General features: G+C 42.7%; 1 protein-coding gene across 1 annotated transcript in view; it reads left to right on the top strand.

Annotated features, from left to right (window-relative positions):
- Positions 1-20,775, top strand: part of LOC122842958 (homeobox protein Meis1) — a 114,188-nt gene that overhangs the window by 40,342 nt on the left and 53,071 nt on the right. The window contains exon 8 of the mRNA XM_044137292.1: positions 18,159-18,304. Within this exon, the coding sequence (XP_043993227.1) occupies positions 18,159-18,304 (146 nt within the window). The remainder of the gene's footprint in view (positions 1-18,158; positions 18,305-20,775) is intronic.

Genomic DNA, 20,775 nt, shown 5'->3' with positions numbered 1-20,775 from the left:
GGTTGTGAGGAGGAGGGTGGTGTTTCTTTATTATTAACTCAGTGGCAGAGGTTGGAGTCCAGCTTAAAGCTACAAACAGCGAAGTGCTAATTTTAGCCTCCAAAGAGGATAAGGATAAATAGCTTGCTGCCAGTTTGCCATATGGTCTCCTGCCGATTATATTGTGTCAGGAATATTTTCAGCCCCGCCGCCACCCTGACGCACACAAACATTCACACCTATGGCCACAAGGGCTGTTTTCACGTTTTGATGTCACGAATATTAGACGAAGCCTACGAGGTAAAGAAATTTGGTTTTATTTCATACCCCGAATCTCTCGATAAGAACATCAAGATGCTGAAACCGGATGGTTCAGCCCTTTCTTTATCCATTACTGGAGCTTCCAGCTGCAAGGTAACATTTGGCCTCTTCTGTAATCTCACGCAAGTTGGTTTATATTCTCACTTGTAAATATGAACCTTGCAGAAGAATAGAAAATGAGTCTCTCTCTCTCTCTCGACCGGCACACATGCATATGTTCACATGTAAATGCAACACACACACACACTCTCACAGCTACTCTCCATTATTCTCTCACTCTCTCCCTCAAATTGAAATAATTCAATTTATAGACACAGTTCCAGACCTCCCTGGCTAAGAGCATTATGCATGGGGTCCCCCCCCCCCGTTCACACTCCTCCACCTCCCAATCGCTCTCCCTTTTTCCGAACAAAAGACGGGGGAGAATTTACCATCCAGCTCTCCAAACGCTACCAACACAAAGCCAATTTCATGCCAGGAAAACACCAGCAGAAGTGCCATATTTGGTCACAACCTTCATCCCGGCGGATTTTTATTCCTCATTGATATGAGGATTAAAAATCATATCAATGATTTTGGTTGGATGCTACTTATGTTACTGTTTTATAACCCTTCTGTGGCCCTGCCTTGCTGTTTACTGGGCATGGGCCAGTGGGACTTTCTCATGGGATGATGTCTTTTGAGCAAAAATACCACATTATCAGAGCACAACGGTTGTAATGAAAAGAACAAAATACAGAACAAGGTCTAATTTCTCTTATTCAAACAGCAAAAACGCCATTATAACACCATTACTGCTTCTAGAATAACAGCATGTTGATTACTGGGATTATTGTAATGTTTTGTTACTTTACACAATTTAGTGGTTGTTTCCAAGTCCTTTCTGTGGAAAATGGTATCTGTTTTACTGTTTGAGTCTTTATAGAGCAAAAATTATAATAAGCTAATAAAAATTAGTCATGTTATCGGTTCTTGTTGCTAGCCTGCAGTCAACTTAAAAGACTTGCTTGCCAACTTGAGACCTGGCTGGGTGGAGCTATGGGCGTGTTTTTTAACTATAAATATTTCCAACAAGTGGATTTGTGTAAGAGTGTCTTGGGTTGGCAATATTAGGGTTGTAGTTGTTTACATGTCCTTCTGTTGGCATCTGCAGGCCATCACTTTCACTGTGCACTAGAGCGGTTTGTAAACAAGTATGACGTTTCGGGGGTAAGAGTCTGTTCCTCTAAGCCAGAAAAGGGTGGACTCTCCCTCTGGGTTTCTGCCCAAAGTGGAGGAGTTAAAGCGTCCTGGTCATCTCGTTTGGGAGGAATTACAGGGTGGGAGGAGCAGATGGGTAGATGGATTGGGTTCTTGTCCAAACTCATGTGGGCACTTCTCCAGTCTGTAGTGGTGAAGAAAGAGCTTAGCTGAAAAGAGAAGGTCTCAATTTAATGGTTTGTCTCCATTCTGACTATCACGTTTGATCATGAGATATGGGTAATGACTCAAAGAATTAGACCCTGGAGTTAAGGGGATGGCATGCACTTCCTCCGTAGGGTGGCTAGTCTTAGCGATTATATGGAGAGCCCTTATTGCTTCTCAACATTGAAAGGAGTCTGGTGAAGGCGGTTCACTCATCTGATCAGGATACCTCCTCAACATCTTCCATGTGAGGTTTTCCTCGCATGCCCAGAAAACACTGATGGGACTATGTGGCCCCTCTAACTTGGGAAATCCTTGGGAAACCCCGTAGTGATCTGGTGTATGCCACTAGGCAGAGAAATGTTTGTTCTCTTTCTGGAACCTGTTGTTCTTAAAACCTGATCTTGAATAAACGTACAATCGGTGGTTGGATTTGCTTTTCTTGTGTGAAAAGAAAAAGTGAAACACCAAAAGGGCACTGAAACAAGTTGGGTGGATGCAGCTCTGCATCACTTAATGCAGAGCTGCATACAGCTGGATGCATACAGCTGGAGAAAACTCTGGTCACTTCCTCTGCCACCTCATTAAAAAAACATTAAAGTGTGTCCTGAAACTGGTTTTCAAAACCTTGCTGTACTCAACCAAGACGCAAGGTTCTGCATTTGTAGTGTTTGCCCTCTGCGGCAACGCATGTGCCAGGTTGCTCATGGTCATTTGAGTGTGTGCCATTACGTTTGTAAGAAATATAAAGATGCAAAAGAGTCACAAGTGAAATGTCACGCTGTACGCTGAGGTAATGTGGAATGCAGTAAGTTGGAGGTACAGAGTTGCTTAATGCAAGTCTTCTGGTTTAAAGCTTGACCCAGGGCTGACCCAGACCAAACATGCTGTCCCCAGAGGCCCCCTCCCATTGGTCCCTTTGACATGGATACCTGCAAGAGGGATTCGGCCGAGAGATAAAGACCTCAGTGAACCTTTTTAAGAGTTTAGGGAGGGAGAAAGCGGAAAGAGAGAGAGAGAGAGAAAGAGAGGCAGATAACAAATACCTGTAGATAAACACAACAGTAGGCTGGGCTGGAGGGCAAGCTTGGGCGTTTATTTTGTGTGTTTACAGAGCGACAAAAGCTTGCCACTTGCGGTGCACAAACTTGTGAACACGCATACATTGGGACGTAACCTGATCATCCCTTCTCGCTCCAGGCCAATGAAACCTAAAGAGATGAGCAGGTACTGGTGGCAGAGATCCCAACCAGTGATAACCTTTGGACTAAAGGCCTGAATGGTGTCGTTAAACACACACACACATATATATATATATATATATATATATATATATATATATATATATATTTATGTGTGTGTGGGTCCACCACCTTCCAGGGGCAACCTTGGAGTGTTTGTTGCATTGAGATTCTCTTCAGCAGAAGGGAGGTCATACTCTTCCAGGAAGTCACCCTCCAGAGAGGGCTGCCTCTTTCAGGAAGTGACTCGGTGGGAATGTGTGGCAGGAGCACCAGCATCCATGGGGGGCATATCACTTCTGTCCACATGGGCCCATGCTCCACAGGAAACGGGTCGCTGTAAACCCACTCACTTCCTCTTCCTCTGCTTCTGTCCTAAAAGCCTTATCAGGGCGGCGTATGGGTCGGCTGATAGGACTCCTAATCCTCCCCATCCATGCAACACCGCATCCTGTACCTATCAAGGCCATGACAAGCAGGCGTTTGGGGGGGGGAGCAGCGATACAGTGTTCTTCTTTTATGGGTTGTGGGCTGGCGCAGAGTTTATTATTCAACGAGAAAGGAGATTGAATATTTTGAATATTTAACGCGAAAAGGGGCTTAATAACATATCTTATGACTCTGAATGTCCTAAACCCCTGAAATGCAAATCCAACCACACAAGTGGGTTTGTGTCTCAGAAACAGGGACTTAGATTGTTTTTGTATTACCAGTCTTTCCCTAACATCCAACTTGTTAGCACAGACCATACTAAACTAAATACAAAAATCTTCTGTTATTCCATAACAGCCATCTGGATGCTAATGCACTATTATTAGCGCATGCCACAGCAGTGTTACTATCTGAGTGCATGTCTCAGTTTGGCCTGCACTGATAAGCTAGCAGTGGGAAAAGCCGTGTGTGCTGAAATTGTTTGTCAGAGGTTGTATCAGACGTGACCTTACACTGTAGAAAGTTGCAAAAACGAGCAACGAAAGAGTTCTGAATCACTTTAAGTGAGATTCTGTTAAAAGGTAACATTTTTCTGGCTGTAGATAGCTCCCTTGCCATCTTCACGTAGCATGAATCCAAATTAGATTCTCCTTGAAACCGAAACTAGCAGCTATGGTCTGACAGACGCCAAACCAGACTTCAGTCGCCACTGTTTTATGAATCTTTGGTTATTAACAGAGACCATGGTTGTTTACAGTGTAAATGAAGGCACAGTCAGTGAGCTTCCTGTGCCAAACACATAGTGAGAGCAGAATATCAGAGTAACCGCCTGATAAAAAAGTAAAGGGGGGAGCAAAGGCTATAAAATTAGCGTTTTTAAACCACTTAAATATTTTTGCCTTTTGCACCACTAAAATTAGATGGTTCACGGCCTTCAGTGCAAACATAAAAGTGTGATTACTGAGAGCACAGACTGACATTTGCACAGAGTTTTTAGTTTTATCTGACTCGGTGCAGTTGAATAAGTCAGCAGTTTGAAAATTATTTAAGAAAACTTTGCTTTGGGGATAAGAAATGTTGTATTTCATTCAACTCATGTTGACTTTAAACTGCCTGAACGTAGTTTGGAGAGCCTGAAGAACAGCAATGTATTTACTTGTAGTTTAAAGGGATGCTTCCTCTACAGATGTTTTTTTTTTTTGAAAACATACATTGCTGTATTAGTAGATATTAATTGCACTTTCACAGGGGACCATTTTGATGTCTCTTCAAAGTGTTTCCCCTCCACTTCTATCTATTGAATTTTGGTCCAAAGTAAAGTCAAACAGGATATTTTCCCTTTAGATTAGCTGAAGTTTCCTTCTCTTTGTCCCACATCTACATTCAAGGACTTTGGAATGCCCTTCAGCACTTCAGCTGACTTTTTGAAAGAACTGTGGTGCCATTGTGCTGTTAAGTGCTTTTACCTTTTGTTATAGTCCTTGTCCTCCACTGCCATCCCCTCCCCCCTTCCCGTCCTTCTTCCATGGTCTATTTTCCCCTCTCTATCTGTTTGCCGTGTGTTAAGCTGGACCGCAGCTTGGTGTGCTGTAGGTGTCAAAAGCGCTCTGAGAGGCTGCAAAACAATCGAGAGCGAGAGTTAAGAGTGAGACGGCTGCGAAAGAGGCACGGTCTTCCACAGTTTCCCTGTTTTAGCCTTTGTGTCGGAGGCGAAGAAGCTCTGCGCCGCTCTCACCGGCGTTGCTATTTGAACTATAACTCTGGCCTTCTGTCTCCAGTTTAGGAAAAAAAGGGAGAAGAAAACAGCAACACAAAGACAGGAGAGGAAAAAAAATCAATAGCTGCACAAGAAAAAGTGCTGCACATGAAAGGCTGAATTCATCGCCCTGCACTTTCATTTTAGGGTTGCGGCGTGCGTCTCCTTCTACCTCGCTTTTTCTTTCCCAGCTGATCCGGGAGCGGGAACACTACACGAGGCGGTCAATGCGGATGTGTGTTTTGTGTTTGCGAACGCCAAGGCTTGCTGCAGTTTAATGTCGTGTCGGTGCCCTGCGCTCGAGGCAGTTTCCAGCGTGTCAGGCAGCCTGTGGTGGTGACCCTTTTCGGGAAAATGGCACAGAGGGAGCAGTCACATTTACACTGACATTTTTGCCATCACCTATGGCTATGTCAACAGGCCTGATCCCTCCACCCCCTCCTGCTTCCATAGCCAGTGGATTGGGCCCCAGCACAAACATACAGCAGCATAAGAACTATTGCACTGGGAGAACTGCCCTAAATAGAGTAATGAACATCCCCTAAGATGTGGTTTATAAAGAGGCCAATGGGTCAAACTTTAGGCTGTCATTACATTACCAACACAAGTAGAATAGAATAGGATAGACTAAGTCTTTACTAAGCCCCAGCTAAGATATTCACAGTACAGCAGCACCAACATGGAAACAGAACAATCAATATAGATACATTAGAAACCAACTACAAAAATGAAACTAAAATGCATTCTCTGATTAGACAATAAATAGAGTATTATTATACCATAAGTCTAAACCTATTTGTTAAAGCTGTCCCCACGTTCTGACAGTATAGTATTAGACAGATAATATGTGACAAGATCGATCTCCCTCACTTCCTGCCACTTCCCTCACTTATTGTCGTCTGAAGAAATGCAACGCTCCCGACCTAACAACAACCAATCAGGGCCAGGAGGAGGGTCCTAGCGCAGTCAATCAATGATGCTCAGTGTTCTATTGGTGGAGAGACAACTTACCATTGCAGGAAAGCTGTTAATCCAGTATCATCAGGGGCCATGATGATGGATGGTGAATTGCCTTAGCATTTGTGGCAGGCTGTGTTGTGCTGAAACAGCTGTAGCAAAGGGGAGGGTTTGGGCACGAGAGTGATTGACAGCGCTAAGACCCTCCTCCTGACTCTGATTGGTTGTTTCTGACTTCAGTGGGGAATGTGAGGAGGTGAATTGTAAGAAATATATATTTTACAGATTATTTGTCTTATACTGTCTCAATATAATGATCATTTCAAAAAAATACCTAAAAACATTTTTTTTTTAAATAAAAGCTTTAAATTATATCTCTTTAGGAAAAGATCATACATATGTACAACTTCCTCCATTTTAACTGGAACATAAGGTTGTGTAAAAAACTCTCACCCTTTATTGCAGTAGCATAATCTGATGCACATCTTATCACACTTACTAACGTAGAGTTGAGCCCTCATACATTCACTTTTGCTTGTCACACTTCCAGGTACTTTAAACTTTCGAATCATTACTCAGATTTGGCAAGTTTGGGAGAGTATTTATGTTCCTGTTGCCAAAACATCTGATTTGACTGAATGGAATGTTCTGCTGCCTTTCCTATTTTGATGAGAGCAGTAGGGTCGTTTGTCATATCTTAAGTATCTTACAATAAGAAATCTTTGTGACGCTGTTATTTTGAGCAAATCCGCCATGATTATTAACAGATTTCTTCAGTTTTGTTACATTGTTTATGCTGAACATGTGAAATTCTTGCACTAAGAGTGGAGCCGGTGGACTTAATCAACCTTCCTGCAAGATAAATGTTATTTCTTTACATTTTTAACCATATGGATAAGTTGAGCAAGACATCTTCTTGTGTCCGCTTCCTAACTTTTGTTTTCTTGTCTTTACCGTTTTGAAAGTGATCCTGCTTTTTCACGTCCCTTTAATATTTCATGGTCCTTTATTAGGGGTGTCACCGGGAGAACGGAGTGTGCTTAGTATGTTCACAAACAACAACACACCCAATCGGCTCCCACAAATTTTTGATATCTACGCCAACTTTGTGTTTTTCATTCCTTTTTGTTGCAACTTGAAGACATTCCTCTTATCTGACTTCCTACTTTCCTCAATCGGATCACCACAGCAGAAATAATTGCCCCAAACTTGGCTCAGACTCTCACAATAACAAGACTCCAGTGTGCCTTAATGACAAATAATGCCTGAAGATGACTCACCAGTTGCATTCGGTATTGAATCTGTCAGCGCCCATCCACAAAACTGTCATCATTCAAGGAAGTGTTGCTTTGTTCTTGCAAAGTGCTCTTTATTTATTGTAATTACTTTAATGGAATTGTCTTTGATTACAGGAAGCAATTACTTCAGTTTGCTCATTGTTGTTTACCTGGCTAGCTCTTTCTTTTCTTTTTTTTTTTTTTTACTACAAGAGGACCTTACTTTCTTTCTCTTTTCTTTCTTTCTTTTTTCTCTCTTTCTTTTTGTAGTCGGTGGAATTTCTGCAAAGATCAGTTGTTTCTTTTTTTTTTTTTGTCTTCAGAGTCACATGATCCAAACAAAGTGGCTGAAGTTTGAGGTGAACATCTAAAACCAGCTAAGACCTTCTGGCAAAGGCAGGAAGGGAAGTCTAGACTAGCCATATTGTTTTCCTGACAGCGCATGTCATTATCCGCAGAGCACTCGTGGGGATTGCTTTCCATCTCTCCGTCAAGCCGGGAAGGAAAAGAAAAGAGGGGGAAGCAAAGCAGCATTGGTCACAGAGAGTGTTTTGTATTGAGGCAAACGTCTGTGTGTGTTGGTTTTGAACACTTTTATAGTCATTGTTGGAAAGTTGCCTCGCAGATGAGTTTGGGAAGCAAGAGGAAAAAGTGTTCTTTGGTGGACCGAATGGGCCTTTCCTGCTTGAGAAATGCATTGCAAGGAATGTCTGCATGTTCAGAATGTTTGGAGGTGGGAGGGACCCCTAGAGTCATGGAAAGGGAGCCCCCCCCACCCCCAACCCCACACGTCCCCCCCCACCCTCTACCAAGGCCTGAAACCCCTTCCCCCCCTGTTGAACTCCCCCTCAGCAAGTCCCGAGCTTATGAATGGTCTGAGTACAATAAGCGCCACTTTTTTCTGCACTCCCTCCCTCTCGCAGGCCCTTCTTTACCCCTCTGAGGATTTCTGGGAATGTAATGTATGTGTGTTTGTGTGTGAGTCCCAGAAAGAGGAAAAAAATAAAAAATAGAGTGAGAGGGCGAGCACTTTAGTGAATGTACATCAGCGAGGGTGCGCGCGCGTACTCTGTCCATCATGCTCGGAGTGTTCGTGTGAGTATGTATGATTTTCTCGCCTGCCAATATGAGACGTGTGTATCCCATGTGGAAAAGGATAACAGGCCCCTGAGGCCTGGGTCTTTCCCGAGCAGCCAATCCAGGGTCATGTGAGCTTTCTGGGGTGTGAATCTCAACGAGCGGCCAATGGAAGATCAACTCCAGGTCACTTGGACTCCGTCAAAGACTCGCTCTTTTCTCTTTGATCGGGAAAAACCTTTGGAATACCTACGCCCCTATAAAGCCGAAAGACTTGTCTCCACTTCTTCTCCTCGCGGTTCATCCACAGCCAATAAAACATCTCACGGGAAACTCTTAGCCATCTGCGAATGACTCCTAAAACCGTGTCCCACTCATGACATCTGGTACAGAGCTGATATTCATAAGCTTTCCTCCTCATCACGGCGAGGTTTCTAAGAAGAAACATTATTAGAAAGCTAAATGTCATACATCTCCTTCATTGCGCTGGAAGCGACAAGATCGCAGTTCGCAGATGAGTGAATTGCAAGTCCATGGCTGTTAATTTGCCAGGCAGCAGAAAAATGGCTGACACCTTCATCGTGGCACCTGTGCCCATGTGCAGGGGGCAGGTAGTGCCAACGACGCTCTTATTCTGAGAGATGGTTCATAATCAGATCATAACTGATTAGCCTAGATACAGCATGATAATGTCAGAGTGTGCCTTGAGAAAGAGAGATGCACAGGGGTGATAACAGCGCGACAGGGAGACGATAAAACAGAGGCGTTTGCACTCGCCGGATGAAAACGTAACGAGAGTGGACACAGGAAAATGTCAGCCTTTGTATTATTTTATGACAAGATATCATTAACTGCTGTTTCACTTACAGTATGGAAACCTGACGTAGAGAAAATTCTTAACTCTTACACCAAGGACGTTTTGCAGGTTTTCTAGATTTGAAGGAGTAATCATTTTGGAGAGTTAATTAGTTGTCCCTGAGGCTGGAGCTAACAGCTAGCCCCGGAGGGACCACAACCACAGTGTAGTTCTGAAACGACTCCGATATGAAAATCATCACAGTGGGGTGCCAACTAAGTTTTAGGAAGCTGTAAACGATCTTCATTTAGTCATTGCGGCTATGATTATTTCCCGTGAGAATGGGGGGGGTTGTGCCTCCTGTAGTCTTCCTGTGTGAAATGTACTGAAAGGAATGCATGTTTCCACTCAGAACAACTGGCTTACGTAAAGGTAACACAGTATAAAATATGGGTTTTATGAATGCTGCTTTATTGATTTTTACACTGCCTAAAACTAGGTTTGACAGATAAGTTGAAAAGTGTTGCATTTTGTATATTTTTTTTTGTTTGTGTGTGAAGAATGTCCTTCCCGTTAACGCTTCTTCTATTGACGTTCCCGTTCTGCAACTTTCTCTACACCGACACCTCGAGTTAAGTGTCGACGTACTTCAGTCAATGTGATTCACAGGTGGGAATGGTAACGTCACCACAATCAAGCTTTAGATATCTTGTCTGATTTACCAATGTGTGGCATGAACCTGTAGTAATGTCTTTATTAACTAAACTTATGTAAGTTTTGCAAGACAAATTGTGAACAATGCAAAGACACAAAATCTTACAAAGTATTTTTTTGTTCCGATATCTTACTATAATTGAAATAAGGCTAAGCTGACCCACAAGTAACCTTTTACTTACTAATATAGGAGCTTGTTAAAGGTCAATAATTCCTTAATATTGATGAAAACGTTCCTCTGGCAGATTATTTCACTTAAAACAAAACGTTTTTCTCATTTTGTCAGTGACATAATCTGCCAGTCGAACTGGAACTTTCTCATCGATATTAAGTATTTATTGACTCAAAACAAACTCCTATATCTTGCCAAAGGGTTTTTGTAAGTTCATTTTGCCTTATTTCAAGTGCACTAAGATATTTGCACTGGAAAACGTGGCAGAAATGCTTTGTAAACATGTTGTATTTGCAGTGTGGAGAGTGATGTTGTTCTCAGAGACAGAAGCAATCTAAACCCCTCACTCCACATCCAAAACATTTTTTTAAAGATTTTTAAAAAAATAAGAGCTTAAGTGAGGCATCTTCTGAACAATGAAAACATAAATGCTGCCAAAATCTATGAAATACCCATAATGATGTTCACTTATACTACATTACAAACCTTTCGAGGCAAACAGTAACACCATATTCCACAGTACTTTTTTTAGGAAGACTTAACAGCATTAACAAATTGACATGACCCAATTATAATACCTTACTTATCTATTAGATAGGTCCCCTGACTGGAAGTGTTTCAGTTCAGTTCAAAATACTAAACTCCATTTCCATGTTTCGTTTTCACTTTCTATTTCACAATGGTTCGTTCACCACCCCTCACATCAGTCTCATGTGTAAGTTATCATTGGCCCACAGCATGAAGTGACGACCGTTTAAAGGCTCATCGGCGTTTTGAGCAAACGTCTTTGAGAATGGAGTTGTTTGACAGTAGCTTTGGTCCCTCTAAGACTATCAGAGACCAACTAATCTGGAGTTAGAGCCAACGAGGACAACAAGAGAGTTTATATACTCGGGTAAGAAAAGGATTTTGCTCCAAACTGTTTTAACCATTTCTTTAAACCCAAAATGTCGAGCTAGCAGATGGAGTGGAGGAGGAGACAGGACAGTAATGAAGTAGAAAAAAGGAGGGGAAGGCAGGGGGGGGGATTGAGAAGAACACAGAAAACAGCCAATTGAAGTTTAACACAGAAGAATGCATCGGTTTAGCTAATGCTAACAAGCCTTGTAATGAACGAAGGAAGCAAAGCCAATTTTTTACATCATTGTCTCTTCGCTCACAGTAAACATGACTGGGATTTGTGTCTGAGTGTGTATTTTTGTATACACCCTGTGAGGGGACCGATAAAATATTCCTTCCCTTGGTTGGCCCCGGGGCATTTCAACTGCCCCTGGCTCCTTCCAGTCAGTGGCCTGCTCCTAATTGCCGCATACACGCACACACACACACGCATACACGCACACACACGCCTGCATGCATGCAGACCCTCTGTGGTTGGAAACACACATTCATGGGGAAAGGCAGAAGGATGCACGCACATACAGACGACTGCACATCTATGCATGCATACATTCTTCACAGACAAACATGCACCCCCGCCTCTCTGCATTGATTCCCTTCCTCCCCTCCCCCCCGTTGCCCCTCGCCCCCCTCTCAGTCCCTCCTATAACTAGTTGCGAAGACGTTGTCATGGCCGATCATGTGGGGCAGGCCCAGAGCTGTGCCTGTGGCTTTTTCTTGTGTGGGGACTGCAGCTTGCTAGGTTAGCTTCTCCACGCTGAGTGCATGCAGCCCAGGGTTACAGCCTGCTGAGGCCCTTAGTAAGGCTGGCAGACTGTGCATGGAGAGTATCTGACTGTTTTATTGAATGAGCTGCTCATCAGCTGCCTGGCTGGCTTTCTGACCTAAACGACTGTTAAAAAGGGACTGTAACACAGCGGGCTGACCGAACATCTCAAAGAGTATTTTACTAAATGTAAATAAGTAAAAAAAGTCTGTTCATTCAAGCATAACATTGAATGGTTCTTGTGCGATGATTCATTCAGCTAAGAAGATGAGATATACTGAGTTCAAAGGAGCAAAACAAGATTTGTGGAATATTTAGAAATGGACTTAAAACTTCATAATTCTATTATTAAGACAAATAGAAACAGTGTTTTATTATTTCACTCATTATAAAACCATGAAGAAGTCTCTTACTTCAATTCCAACGAGGAACATTGAGGGAAATCCTCGCTTTAGCACCGTTGGCAGCTAACAGTTCACAGTGCTTACAAGTCGTTTGTATTGGTCTCTTAACAGTCTCTTCTTTAGCAAGGTTAGCAAAATGTCGCTATGGCTAACATTAAAATGTGATGGAGACGTCTGAGGCGCTTTGGGAACTAAGTGTCGTCAAATAGTTTTCTTTGTAGTCGACTCTTTCAACAAAACACAGAAGGACTCCCTTTTATGCTTCACCAAAATAAAAGTCTCCAACATTACTCTGTGATTTCTGGTGGCCACTTTCTGGATAATCGCTTAGACTTACTTCACCAGATGAAGTCTTGCTTCTCCCAACTGGATAGCGTCTGGAAGCCCAACGAGGAGCATCGTAGTATATTACTATTGTGTCGTACACAACTATGAATAATGTCACAGACAAGTTCAGATTAGATAATTGATCAGGTCTACTGAGCATGCCCAGTTTAAGCTTAGAGTGTACGCGTGTTAAAAAAACCCCCGTCATTGATCACGACACTGACAAGTCTTTCCATATTCCTTAAGAAGCAGACATTCTCTGATATTCTGGCATTTCTTCACATTATCATCCTTGTTATTCCGTATGATGTATTCGAGATGAACTGGAGTCATGATTTGACGAGCATTAAAGTAATGAAGTCTGCTTCGCAGCCGTTTGTTGCATCAAAACTAGTTTTAAGCGGATTCAAAACAATAATCTGTTAAAATCAGGTTATAAATACTCTTGTTATTTTTTTGTCCAGAATCATGACTTGTATTTGTGTTAGTTGTTTTTATCAGTTGTATTTAGTTTGGAAGAGGCTTTCTGAATAGGTCTTAGACGTCAGATCGAGATAAATAATGCCCAAGAAGCAACAACGGACTGCTCCTCGTTGTTTTTTTTTTCATCTGATTAACTCCCCTGCACCGTTTCCTACTCATTATTTTCTCTCCCTTCGTTGCCTCCATGAGTGTCTTGAGTTTGCACGTTTTGCTCCCGTTTCTCTCCATCTCCATCCCCATCCTTTCTTGCGCCGTTTCACCCTTTATCTCGTCTTTGTTTTCCGCTCCGTTGTGTAGCCTCTGTCTGCTTCACACGCTGCCGTGGCACCGTTGACATTTCCTCGGCATGGCTGCAGAAACAACAGCTTCAGCACCTTTCCAGGCTCAGCCCTTTTCTCTCCTCCATGACTTCCCTCGTGCTCGGAGGTAGAGAAAAAGCAGAAATTAGCCCCAGACCTCGTGGAGGTGATTGGTTTCAAATTGCACTGAAAATGGAAATGCCAATAAAACCGACGGCCTTCTGCCTCTTTCTTCCCTTCTAGGTAAAGTAAATGTACACTTCTAAGTCTGACCTATGGATGCTTGCTCCCCTCCTAGGGAAGGTAGGAGTCCATAGGTCAGACTTAGAAGTGTAAAGGATAGGAATGTGTTAGCAATTCCCTGCCTGTTTTGGGTTGCAGGTGATAAAACTGGAGAAAAAAGGAGGGAGAATGTTGATAGTGAACGATTTTTTTGTTGTTGTATTTTCTAAACATTCAACTTCTTTCATTTCTTCTCATCGTACCTCACCTTCTTCCCTTAGCCTTGGCACTCGTTCGATCCCGCTCCAAGCCGGTTCTCCGGCCGTTTGCTTCTGTTCTCTCAACTCGCATGGGACGAGCCCCTGGGTTTGTTATTGTAGGCTTTGCTGAACATGAGCCGGTCTTTACGACGGATTGAAAGCATTTGCTTCCAATGAAAATCTGGTCTTAGATTACAGGGCCCCGACTCGGCTCACCCGTCTTTTTCCAGCAGGCAGCTGGGAAGGGAGGCGGCGGCGGCGGCGGGGTTAGGGGGGGGCGGGCGTATTTCTTTTGCCCTGAAACAGTAGGAAGAAAAAGCTGAACTCACTCACAGGGCTCAGACGGTGCTTGTCCTAGGCTAATGATGTAACTGAAGCTTGCAGTGTGAGTGTGTTTCCAGGACAGAGAGAGGCTGAGAAGCTGCATAATGTGCTCAATGTGTGCCTGCTTGGTGAGCGCAGGGCTGAAAAGTCTTGTTAATCAATTAATGGATCAGTTGCTGAACAATTGCAATTGATTGATCAGTGAAAGAAAAAAACTTATTCTTGTCATGAGGTTCTCCTGGCTTGTTGACCTTAAGTAAAAATCCACACTTTTGTGACAAATTTGTTAGCACAGTAAAACACGATGTAATTTCATTTACAGATAGCAACCCACAAAGCAATGGAGAAATGTTTTGGATTTCAACACTGTGGCTACACAGAGACACATAGCCCTGATTTAGACTTGTACATGTTGTCTAGGTCCAAAACAAGCAAAACAGTGTGGCCTAAACGAGTTAAAACGTCAGTCCATAAATTCGGCACATATGACTTCCGGTCGGTCCACCCAGAAGATGACAGCGGGAGGAAGTGCTCCCCATGAACCTGAGAAATTGCTAAGATACCCCCATGTAAAGAGTGAAATAAACTCACTGAGTTAATATATACAGGGAACCATATTTATATATGTATATATAATATTAACTAAGAAACAACTTGTTGAAGCGCACAGTAAAGGCCCCCACATACTCGGGTGTACTTCTGTCCGCCGGACATGTCCGCGCAGGGATAGATTGTCATGACCGCGTAGGCGTACCCGGTGTCGCACACTAAACTGCCCGGTGGAAACAGTGTTCACATCAAACTGGTTTTCATGTGACACCGGCCTGATAAATTTGAGAATGGGGGTTACATTATTCAATATTGTCTTAAAGTTGACATCAACATAATAAAAGTCGCTATAGAGTTGTCACGGTGACGTCATAGAAACGTAAGCGAAAACGCTTCACAGCACCAGGCTTTATTAACTATATTCACTCAAATATTGATATAGTGTATTGTGCAGATTTATAAGAACTCAAAAAACGAGACATCATCTCAGACTGATAAAGAAGTAAAGGAAAAGTCTTTTTGCCTCCACCGTTGCATAAAATAAAGACTGTTTTTCACCGGGCAGTTTACTGTGTGACACCGAGTGCACAGTAATCTGGTCTACTGAGATAATTTATCTCCGTCGACCAGATCAATTATCTAATCCACAAAGCGGACCGCCTACGCAGTCATAAAAATTTATCTTTGCGTGGAAATGTCCGGTGGAGGTCCGCTTCGCCTCTGCAGACAGAGGAACCCTGAGTATGTGGGGGCCTTTAGTCATAACCCAAAATATAAGTGAGGCAGATGAGGAATTGTTTATTCTTTGTCTGTATAAAATGTATTATTTTGTGAGTGTGTAGCTCTTCGTCTATAAATACGTTGTGATCCCAATGTGACCAGTCTGAGCCTGTCAAGCAAACCTAAAACAGGTCTGCATCAAATATACAGACCAAATATATGAACTTTGTTGATGCCTGAGGTTGCATCAATATTACCTGTACAGTCTTTTGGTGCTTTTTTCCTTTAATTTTGATTTTATACATTGATTTAAGCACAATTACACCCATTAAACTGTGTATATGTTTTACACATTTACTGCCCCGAATTATATACTTCTTTGCTCTTTTATTCGTAGAGTAACACAAGTATAAAAACTGTTATCAGCTGGTTATATAGTCAGACTGTTTTCCTCTGGTAGCCAGTCTCTCACACACAATGACTGATGAAACCAATGGAAATATCTCAAAACAGCGAAACAGAGAAATGTGGAACACTGCAGGTGTTCAGTGTCTTTAAACTATAACGTGTTCAAACCTTAATGTACCTTACTAGAAAACGTTCTTCTACTATTACATAGTTCTCATGTGACTTGACACTTTCGGGAACTTTGTAGCAGCCATTTTGGTAGGCATTCATAATAAACTGTCACAGAAGTTGCTATTTAGTTGCTATGACAACAATAAACAAGCCACAAGCTTATAATGTTGTTCCAATCTAATTTATGAACAGTGTAAGTAGATTGCATCTATTACTCCATTGCCATGCCTTTTTGTTGGTTCATCTATACTTTATGCTGCTCTTTCCTACCAAGATGGCGGTTCAGTGGTGCGGATCACTTCCAGTTCAGACTGTGTATTGTGACGGACATTAAAAACTCTCAAAAATAAAGAGTAAATTAATTTGAAGAGGCCCTAAAGCCAATATATATTAATATTTGAATTGTAATTCAAATACAATGACCAGATGATTAATTCTCCATTGCTTTATCCACTGCTTGTGTTACATTAGCCTGAGCCAGGCACGCGCTTGATCTTCATATGTGCATTAACAATGCGCAGTAGGTGGTGTTTGCATCAATGCCAAGCCAGCTCTTGTTTCTACCCTGCCCACTCCCCTCATGCCGTCACCTCCACTTCCACATGAGGTTCATTAGAAAGCCTTTCAATATGTGTGCATATGTATCTCCTTCTGCCAGCACAGTCGGAGAGAGAGAGGGAGAGCTGGCTGAGCGTGTTGTTTCGTTTGGTTTGTTGAGAGGCTCTCTCTCCTAATGGCGTGTATAATTCAGGTGCCCTCCAGGCATGCTTTCAGGAATTCTTTTGCCTGAGGTAATGGGGAGCAAAGGCCCGGGTTTTAGGCCCTTGATTATTCCATTGATGTGGCGGACTGGAAAAAAGTCATCTCCAATCGGATTAGCGCCAACATCGCCATTAATTATCAATGAACCGGATCTTGTTTTTTTTTTGTTTTTTTGCTAAGGTGCCGGGTGTCGCCCTATGGAAGTTGGTGAACTTCCCACAACTCTTGCCGGAGTGAGGAAAGCGAGATGCTTTGGAAGTGCTTAGCGTGTAATCAATAAATAACAGAATCCAATTCTGTGACTAGTTTCTGTGGTTTATATATATAGATAGCTTTTTCCCTCCACATTCTCACTTCCAGGCGAGGGAGGCATTGCGGGACAAAAGTCGGGTTGTTTGACGCCGGAATACCCCGGCATGTGAGGGTGCCATTTGTTTACCTCGCCTCATGTTTCTTTAATGATTATCATCTTCATTCAGGGCGGCTCACGTTTTTTTTTTTTTTTGAATAATGATAATAACAATTAGGCTTTTCATCGCCACAGATGGGAAGAGCCACTTCCTCTGCAACCGGAGCTGTATGGAATCCGTACAGTAATTGGGCGTCTTTGAATGCAAGTGTGTGTGTGTGTGTGTGTGTGTGTGTGTGTGTGTGTGTGTGTGTGTTTGTGTTGAAGAGTTAATGTTGTGGAGAAAAGGCCTGTGGAGCACTTTTCCTTTATCTTTCAATGCTCAGATACTCTGAGCTGTCTCACTGTACCCCCTTAGGTGAGGTTAACTGGCCTTAATAGAGTCTTATCAAAGCCCTACAGGTTGCTGTAAGCAGCCATGATGCTATTGTTATGAAAAGCAGCTAGCTTTGTTAGCGATGTTTGTGCTTCCCATCTATTTTCCTTTCATTTCCCCCTCCCACATCCTCGCAACCTTGCCTTTTGTAGTGCCGTGTTACTCTTTCCACCCCAGGTAAAATGGCAGAATGCGCCGGGGCGACGCTTCAATAACTATTTTCCCCTCAGGATAATAAAGACTAAATCTCTCTGTCATTTTCAATTCTGCGCGGGCTTGGATGGGAGAGTGGGGAAATGCAACCTTACAAGTCCTTTGTGCTCCCCCACTGCTCCCCCCATCTCTCTTTTCCTCACGAAAGGATGCCAGCGCTTACTGTGTTTTCAGGGACGGTGGGGAGAAAAATGAAAAGGCTTGGGTTTATTTATAAATGTATTAAAAGTGAATGCATTTAGTGAGGTGCCATTCTCTGCCAGCCATTGTCGAAGGCTCCATACCCCGTCCGACACAAAGAGCCTCCAGAATTCCTTTTTTTCTCCGAAATCACATTTATTCCCTTTGAACCCGAAAGACGCGGCAGCTGCAGGAAGCAAACAAACTTCCCTGGCGTCTGATCGGAGCTGTCTCTTCCTGTTTCCCCGTCATGTGACAGGTGACGGCCTGGACAACAGCGTGGCTTCGCCGAGCACGGGCGACGACGACGACCCGGACAAAGAGAAGAAACACAACAAGAAGAGAGGGATTTTTCCTAAGGTGGCCACCAACATCATGAGAGCGTGGCTCTTCCAACACCTAACGGTGAGTTCAGCCCAACAATATGTGTTTCACGTCACGTGTGATCCTCAACTCACCGCCAACAGCTATCTTCCCCATGTCTTGCTAGCTCTGTGCTGCTAGTGTTTGGGCAGAAAGACTTCTGCACACCTGAAACACACGCCATCCAACACTTGGCACGCACTCGGGCCCGGTTTGTACGCCGAACACTTCAAAGACAGGAGATCCGTGTAATGTTGGAGAGAATCTCTGATCATTCGCTGAAGCTGAATGAGGGAGAATCAGAGCAGAAGCACCCCGGGCAAGTTTGTGCAGATAGGCCGAAGAACCTCGTTACATTAGTTAGCAAAATGCATGAGACGCCGCGAAAGGCCAGTGGCTTGGCTTTTGCTTTCCCCCAATTAGCAGGAAATCCACTTGTCTTCTTCTTCTTCTTCTTCTTGTTTTTTTTTTATGGCGGTTGGCAAACAACTTTTAGGTGCATTACCGCCACCTTCTAGACTGGAGTATGGATCAGATGTAAAATCACTATAATCTTCCCATAATACCTGTTCTCCTTAGAAAATTAAAAATACTATTAAAAACTACATCCCCCGATGATCTTTGAAGCAAACTTCTAATATCTAACTTATTTTTATTCCTATTTAAATTTCTAATTAAATCCACTCGTCGTTTGAGACGGACACAAACAGTTTGGTGGAAGCTAATGTTATTTTTCGAGTGATAGAATTAGACTTAGGTTTACAGGGAGATTTATAGGATCAAAATAAGCTCCTCAGTGCAGTCAGGTTCTCCAGAGTGGTCCCAACAATCGCAACATCTTCCTAGTTGATGCGTTTGCTTGTATATTTCTGAGCAAGCAATTTAAGTGGCAACTTTACAAGTTTCTACCTAAAAAATAAAATAAAATAAAAATAAATAAATAAACTAACTAGCTCAAAATAAAGTCAAATATTTCCCAGTTTTACATTATGGTACAAGTAAAAAAATAAATATCAGCTCTGTTTATTATTACTTTTTTCTTTTTCTTTCTCCATCTAGTCATTTTATGATTTCTAGACAAAATAAAGGTACAAAGAATGACTGTCATTCGTTTCTGATTAGCGCAGTGTAGCTGCGCTAATCAGAAACGAATGAATAGCTTGTTCTTTCTGGTTCTCTCACAGTCAGAGTGATTTTCAGACTTGATTGGTAATGTCATGCTAAGCAGAGTGTACTTTTACATAGCTAAATGTTCTGTTGTTTCCGCCTAGTGTGCCCATATCTATTTTTGTAGGATTGTCGCTTATGGCATGAGTGATCTTCGCCAAACGGGAAGTATACCGCAACAGTCTGCAAGCAGAGTTTGTTTTTAGATGGAGAGGTTTGGCCACAGACAAATCATTTGTTGCAAGATGTTTTATAAACTTACGAAACTACTGTAGATTATCTCTTGCACACTGCCCTGATGGAGTTGCATATGGATGCGCCGCCTGTGTGCTCTTCTTCTGCTAACACTTGTTTGCTGATGGTCTCTCCAGCGGCCATCCCTGTTGTAAACCAGAACTGCAATAAGATATCAAAGCAACACCAAGAATGTTTAGTGAGTTGATCGAATCCTACCAAAAGACTTTTTTCAGATTGTTTTTGCATTCATCTTTTCTGCATCTTCTATAAAAAAAACTTGAGAAAATAAATGGTATTTCCGATCAAATTCATTCTTTCAAAAATGGCTAAAAGCAGTAAATTCGCTCCTGATGCTCCTTCAAAGAACGTCGCAGTGAAATATAACCCAGCGTTTTAACAAAACGTTCAGTTTACATTAAGCCAAATTGCACTGGATTTCAAAGTTTAGGGCAAAGCCAATAGAGGAACTGGAAAGTGTTTGGCCATTTAGAGGCTTTATTAACATTTCCTCTAAGAGCCGTTCCAAGGAAAGATGTCTTAGAAGTACTTTTCCAACTCACTTGCAATCTGCAGACCTCAGGAGTTTGTGGAGAACATGATACGGTTCGGCTGAGTGGCTCTCGGTTTTGGATTGCACAGGCCAAACAGGAGGATGAGGAAGATTGTGGATATTGCAGACTTTAATGTCTGCGTACATCGGCATGTGACGCATTGTCAAACTTTTTCAACCTCCCCCTCTCCATTTTGTGATCTTTAATCGTACACCCCGAACCCTTCAGAGTCAAAGGGAGAAGGTGTTTGCAGCACACACACACACGCACACGCATACACGCCAACATACCTCCTGTGTCATTTTAATCAGGCGTATGAGGGGTTTCGACATCACTGGATTTCAAACAGTTGGTAGGACATGAGCTTCAGGAGAAGAAGCAGAGGGATAAGGGAGGATGCATGAAACTCTCCTTCTCACGAACAAAAAGAAAGAGAGGGAGGAACCAAGTCGTGCAGACGAGTTTTAAAACAATGGACATAACTGGTGAGCTACTTTACGGCACAAAACTGGAAGGAATCAGAAGAGCTACATCCATCTTTTATGGCAGCGGCATCAT

This window comes from Gambusia affinis, linkage group LG13, assembly GCF_019740435.1.
Source record: "Gambusia affinis linkage group LG13, SWU_Gaff_1.0, whole genome shotgun sequence".
Lineage (NCBI taxonomy): Eukaryota > Metazoa > Chordata > Actinopteri > Cyprinodontiformes > Poeciliidae > Gambusia > Gambusia affinis.
The sequence above is the reverse complement of the archived record's forward strand: the minus strand, read 5'-3'. Positions and strand labels throughout refer to the sequence as shown.